The 6,563-nt window shown below is 39.7% G+C and overlaps 2 protein-coding genes across 2 annotated transcripts; both read right to left on the bottom strand.

Moving 5' to 3' along the window:
• Window positions 1-3,035: 3,035 nt before the first annotated feature.
• Window positions 3,036-3,877, bottom strand: LOC107713405 (transcription factor Sox-14-like). Its single transcript, XM_016518898.1, has one exon. The coding sequence runs from the start codon at window positions 3,838-3,840 to the stop codon at window positions 3,124-3,126; it is 717 nt and encodes a 238-aa protein (XP_016374384.1). The 5' UTR covers window positions 3,841-3,877; the 3' UTR covers window positions 3,036-3,123.
• An 832-nt stretch (window positions 3,878-4,709) lies between these two features.
• LOC107713406 (transcription factor Sox-14-like) lies at window positions 4,710-5,886 on the bottom strand. The gene has a single exon (XM_016518899.1). It carries the CDS (start codon window positions 5,512-5,514, stop codon window positions 4,798-4,800), a length of 717 nt encoding a protein of 238 aa, XP_016374385.1. The 5' UTR covers window positions 5,515-5,886; the 3' UTR covers window positions 4,710-4,797.
• Between the last annotated feature and the right edge of the window lie 677 nt (window positions 5,887-6,563).

The raw sequence follows: 6,563 nt of genomic DNA on the forward strand, positions 1-6,563 counted from the left end.
TTATTATTATTATTATTATTATTTTATTATATCATTGGGTAACGTATAATGTGTTAATTGTAACAAGACAACACTGTAACATGAACACTGCAGTGCTGTTAACGGACCAGATGTGTTAGAAATGCGGTAATGACATCAAAGCATCATGAAAGCGTCACTTATAAAACGTAGTCTATAGCCTGTAGACTAATCTGGAAGAATTAATCTGCTGGTTCTTAATAGACTGCATTTTCACATTCCTACGGCCTTGACAGTCACTCCAGCATGTGTGACTCATATTGACGACATGACCGTTATTGAAAACGTTCCTTTTCAGAGAGAAATTCATTTTTTCCACAATATTATCATATTTTGTTTTAGTATATACTCTGACACACACAGAGAGGCCAGCGCACATTTGATATTGTGATATTTTAAAGTGCTAATGGATACATGCATTAGCATGTTTTGCTGTTTCATAAAAGGTTTGTGCATTACGTGTACATAAAACTGTTCAGTGTGTGTGTGTGTGTGTGTGTGTGTGTGTGTGTGTGTGTGTGCGTGAGAGAGCGAGAGAGAGAGAGAGAGAGAGTGGAGTCAGCTGTCTTAACCGTGGCTTGTGTACTGCAAACACATTGGATGTGAAATGAAAATTTTAATTAATACAGTAATGCTATTACACCTCGGTGTGCAAATCCCATTCCCCATCCCTGCGACAATATAGACAAAAGTACAGGCCAATTCCAATCCTCTGTTTGCAGCCCAAACCCAATTGTTCTGCGAGCTTGTTTCCTTTGAGTGAATCCCATTCACACATCTGCTTTAGTTTCAGCAACACTTTTTTTTAATTTTTTTTGTAATACAGGAGAAGAACTTGTACCAACTGTGTTGAATTACAGTATTATATTAATCTTGACCAATTGTGAAAGAAATATAGACTAGCAGTTATTCTGAACGAGTTGTAACATGTTTGCTGTTCACATCAGAAGTCAAATTATTTAATAGAAAAGAACAATGAAACTGAATTAAAGGCACAACGGCATTTGAAAACATTGCACATATTAATATTTTTACATTAAACCAAAAAGCCATTACTTGTAAATGCAAGTAATGGCAAATTTAGTTGGCATAAATTTTACTATTATCATTGTTTTCGTTATTATTGTTATTATTATTATTATTATTATTATTGTTATTATTATTATTGAGAGCTTAGATTAAAAAAAATTATATTTAGGCTCGATATTTATTTTACGGGAGTGGATAAGAATTTACGGGCGAGTAAAAGCCAAGCAACGTCACATTTTACACGTAGACTTAGTTAATAAAGAAGGTGTTAATTAATTTGATTTGAGAAATGTATAGCAGTGTGTTTCTGTCGGTAAAGTGTTGGAATGATCTAAGCGGTGGAACAGGTGGAACAATCATAGAGTCCCTGAAGGGTGAACCGTTACACAACCACACATCATAGAGTGTGATCGCCTTATTTCAGAGACATGACACACACCTGAATGCCGAAAGTTTTACACTCTGAACACAGCAACTCGCGCGTTTTACAGGAAAATATGAGTTTACAATATAATAAAATTATAAAAAGAAAGAAAGAAAGAAAGAAAGAAAGAAAGTCGTCAACAAGCCGACTGGAAAATGGAGATGGTAATGTAAACTGGCAGCCACATCTGCAGTCTTCTCCAATGTGTCACAGCGCGTTTGGCACAGATTTTAAAGCACCTGACGCTTTGTTAAATTGTTTTTATTGGAAATTGTTTTGTAATACTAAATGGCATGACTCATACTCGCACCACCCCTTCTTCAGTCCAATTTCCATCCTATTGTGGGTCTCAGGGTAAATCACAATTCATGTTCGCCCTCAGTTTCCCTAAGCGTCCCTGTACAGTAATTGTTTTGCCATTTAATTTGGACCGGCGGTCCCTATAGAGCAGTCGGGAACGCCACGCGCTGACAGAGTTCATCTCAAATCTATGCCGAAAAGCCAGATGGTTATTAGGCAGCGTCCGCCGAAACGTTTGACTATTTAAGCTGTGCTGATTGAAAAGATAATTATTGTAGATATCTAATCGGTGCAAGATCAATTTCAGTTTTATGTTCAGCAGTTAAGGCCTGTGCTGTTCTCTCTACCCGGAAAAAAAATAAAAAATAATATTTTAATGCACAAATAAAACCCGCTAAATTCTGGAAGTTGGAAGTTGTAAAACATTATAAAACGCATGTTCGGGATCACTGTACTTACTGACATGCCTGTTACCTTTTGGCACGACTATATAAGAGCATAGTCAAAAAGAAGATTCATAAATAGTTTAAACAGGCAATGTAACAAGGGTTATGCATTTTTAAGACAGATTGTCTTTATTCAAAATGTCTTTGCTCGGCAAATGAACAAAGAGTCGAGGTATCACCCTTTTAGATACATTTTCCTTTCCATTAACATGACAGAATTTAAGTTACCATCGCAGATAAAAAATACAACATGAACTGCTTCGCTTCAAACTTTATGTTCCTTCTGAAATCAAATGAACGTGTGACTATCACTGAACCACAGGGAAAAAATGTCCAAATTAAAAATATTGAAGGATAATACTTTTTTTCTTTTTCTTTTGATATTTTAAATAGACCGTCTACTTTTAGGTGCCGGTTTGATCATAATAAACAATATAACCCGTATAATCTATTAAACGCTGAATTTCTTACTTTGAAATACTTAAAGTCGTATCATTTGAATTTCAGAGTGCCAAAAAGAATGGTGAATACAACAGGCTGTACAAGAAACATGAATCCTAACCGTTAGTTGTGCAAATCAAAGACATTCAAATAATAATAAAAATATGATGAGAACAACAATTATATTAAGTGTTCAAACAAAAGTAGCATTACTATAGCATCAAATTGTACATAATAAATAAAATTAAAGGCATCCAAACCCGGTAGCCATAATAATAAACGTTTGAACATTTACATTTCTTACAGTTCTGGGCACCTGCCTTACATCTATTCCAAGATCCAAGTTGGTGAAAAGTTCATGTCCACACGGACTCAGTATAAATGTCTTGATCATTCCTCTCTTCTTATGTACATGCATTGCTGTATTCAAGTTTTCAAAAGAGGAGACTGTTTTTAGTGGTGGAGTCACATAGCAGTGGCATGTGCTGATGAGTACGGGTCAATCCCACTCTTGGTCATACCTGGGAACAGTATGTAGGCAACAGGCGGCTGTAAACTCGATGCCGACCATGCGGTGCAGTTACACGGCACCACGTATCCAGGGTTTGTGGGCGACGGGTGGGTGTGGGTGTGTTGGCTGGGGCAACCCAGGCTCCCGAATGCGCCGTTCTGGTATCCCAGAGATGATGCGTAAGGTAAAGTGCTGGTGGCCAAAGTATGGGGCATCTCTGTCATCTTCTGGATAGCGCTGGAGCTAAACTGGCTCGGGTCGAGGAAGGAGTAAGGGACTGATGTGGGTGGCAGGAACGCACGGGCTTTTTCCGAGGATCCTAAAAGCGAGTCCGTGGCTGAGAGCGGAAGTCCTTTCAGGTGATCCGTGTCGCCCAGGTAGGGCAGAGGAAACACGTACCTGTCCTTCTTGAGGAGGTTCTTGGGTTTGCGCCTGGGTCTGTATTTGTAGTCTGGGTGTTCTTTCATGTGTTGAGCCCTCAGCCTCTTGGCTTCGTCGATGTACGGTCGCTTCTCGGATTCAGAGAGCAGCTTCCACTCGGCGCCAAGTCTTTTGCTTATTTCTGAATTGTGCATTTTGGGATTCTCTTGAGCCATTTTCCTCCTCTGGCCTCTTGACCATACTACGCAGGCGTTCATGGGTCTCTTGATGTGATCTACCGGCTTTGACATTTTTACGGTTCCCTGTTAAAATAACCCCCTCAAAAAAAAAAAATCGGGATCACTGTACTTACTGACATGCCTGTTACCTTTTGGCACGACTATATAAGAGCATAGTCAAAAAGAAGATTCATAAATAGTTTAAACAGGCAATGTAACAAGGGTTATGCATTTTTAAGACAGATTGTCTTTATTCAAAATGTCTTTGCTCGGCAAATGAACAAAGAGTCGAGGTATCACCCTTTTAGATACATTTTCCTTTCCATTAACATGACAGAATTTAAGTTACCATCGCAGATAAAAAATACAACATGAACTGCTTCGCTTCAAACTTTATGTTCCTTCTGAAATCAAATGAACGTGTGACTATCACTGAACCACAGGGAAAAAATGTCCAAATTAAAAATATTGAAGGATAATACTTTTTTTCTTTTTCTTTTGATATTTTAAATAGACCGTCTACTTTTAGGTGCCGGTTTGATCATAATAAACAATATAACCCGTATAATCTATTAAACGCTGAATTTCTTACTTTGAAATACTTAAAGTCGTATCATTTGAATTTCAGAGTGCCAAAAAAAGAATGGTAAATACAACAGGCTGTACAAGAAACATGAATCCTAACCGTTAGTTGTGCAAATCAAAGACATTCAAATAATAATAAAAATATGATGAGAACAACAATTATATTAAGTGTTCAAACAAAAGTAGCATTACTATAGCATCAAATTGTACATAATAAATAAAATTAAAGGCATCCAAACCCGGTAGCCATAATAATAAACGTTTGAACATTTACATTTCTTACAGTTCTGGGCACCTGCCTTACATCTATTCCAAGATCCAAGTTGGTGAAAAGTTCATGTCCACACGGACTCAGTATAAATGTCTTGATCATTCCTCTCTTCTTATGTACATGCATTGCTGTATTCAAGTTTTCAAAAGAGGAGACTGTTTTTAGTGGTGGAGTCACATAGCAGTGGCATGTGCTGATGAGTACGGGTCAATCCCACTCTTGGTCATACCTGGGAACAGTATGTAGGCAACAGGCGGCTGTAAACTCGATGCCGACCATGCGGTGCAGTTACACGGCACCACGTATCCAGGGTTTGTGGGCGACGGGTGGGTGTGGGTGTGTTGGCTGGGGCAACCCAGGCTCCCGAATGCGCCGTTCTGGTATCCCAGAGATGATGCGTAAGGTAAAGTGCTGGTGGCCAAAGTATGGGGCATCTCTGTCATCTTCTGGATAGCGCTGGAGCTAAACTGGCTCGGGTCGAGGAAGGAGTAAGGGACTGATGTGGGTGGCAGGAACGCACGGGCTTTTTCCGAGGATCCTAAAAGCGAGTCCGTGGCTGAGAGCGGAAGTCCTTTCAGGTGATCCGTGTCGCCCAGGTAGGGCAGAGGAAACACGTACCTGTCCTTCTTGAGGAGGTTCTTGGGTTTGCGCCTGGGTCTGTATTTGTAGTCTGGGTGTTCTTTCATGTGTTGAGCCCTCAGCCTCTTGGCCTCGTCGATGTATGGTCGCTTCTCGGATTCAGAGAGCAGCTTCCATTCGGCGCCAAGTCTTTTGCTTATTTCTGAATTGTGCATTTTGGGATTCTCTTGAGCCATTTTCCTCCTCTGGCCTCTTGACCAGACCATGAAGGCGTTCATGGGTCTCTTGATGTGATCTACCGGCTTTGACATTTTTACGGTTCCCTGTTAAAATAAGAACAAAAAGTTCTTCGACCAACCAAGAGAAAATAGTATTCACCTGTCCTGCAGACAGACACAGATCATGCCACTTCTGGAGAGCTGGAGGAGTAGGAAAACGGCATCAATGGGGGAAAAATCCAGTAATTCGTCCGTGTTTGTCATAAAGTTGAAAGATTTTTTTTTTCAAAACGACACTATTCGGCTGAGAGAAGAACAGCCACGCGCGCTACAAAATCCAGCGCGGCAAGCGAAGTTTCCGCGATCTGTTTGCGCGCTTTTTTTCTCGGAGGATTCTCGCCCCGCGAAGCACCTGGCTGGGAAATGAGGAGAAGCGCGTGAATGAGAGCCAAAAGCGGTGAAGTTCAAAGGCTGGGCTGGTTCGCTCTGCACGCGATCTGACATAATCGCAGGGCGTTCACGCGCCAACCTGAGCGCCCAATCAGCTCTGAGAAAGCCACATAATACCTACCAAAATATGTATATTACAACACAAACAAAGATCGGGGAGGAAAAGGAGGTGACTCTCTTCCCTCCCCAAATCCATTTAGTTGAAGGTCTACAAACACAGACCTTCAACCTTTTTGTAATAAAACCTGACATCTACCAGCGTCAATCCTTCAGAGACGACAGATGCCTGAAGAATAGACAAATTCTTATTTTAAACATCGCTGTCCTTATACGAACACGGTTCTAGGTGTAAGCTTTATTTACTTAAAATATTTTGACAGTTTATCTGACGTGTATCTTCCTTTTTATTATCATTACTCATATTTACTTTTACAGCAGAATTGTTTTTATTAGATAACATATTGCTTATTAGATAACAGTTGTTGTTTATTTTTATTTATTTTTTTTAGATAAATTAAAAGCGCATATGGCAAGCTTAATAATTAAAACCTCAATGCGCAAATACTGAAATGTCTAAACAAGAGAAATAATGAAAAGACAAACGGTATTAAATATCTCTGAAAATAAGCGTGCTGTCTGAGGCAGTGGCCCCCAGGCCAATATTTCCTAAATGAGAACAATTGTCCAAAGCT

The sequence above is a fragment of the Sinocyclocheilus rhinocerous genome, unplaced genomic scaffold (genome assembly GCF_001515625.1).
Source record: "Sinocyclocheilus rhinocerous isolate Xijiao unplaced genomic scaffold, SAMN03320098_v1.1 scaffold4435, whole genome shotgun sequence".
Classification (NCBI taxonomy): Eukaryota; Metazoa; Chordata; class Actinopteri; order Cypriniformes; family Cyprinidae; genus Sinocyclocheilus; species Sinocyclocheilus rhinocerous.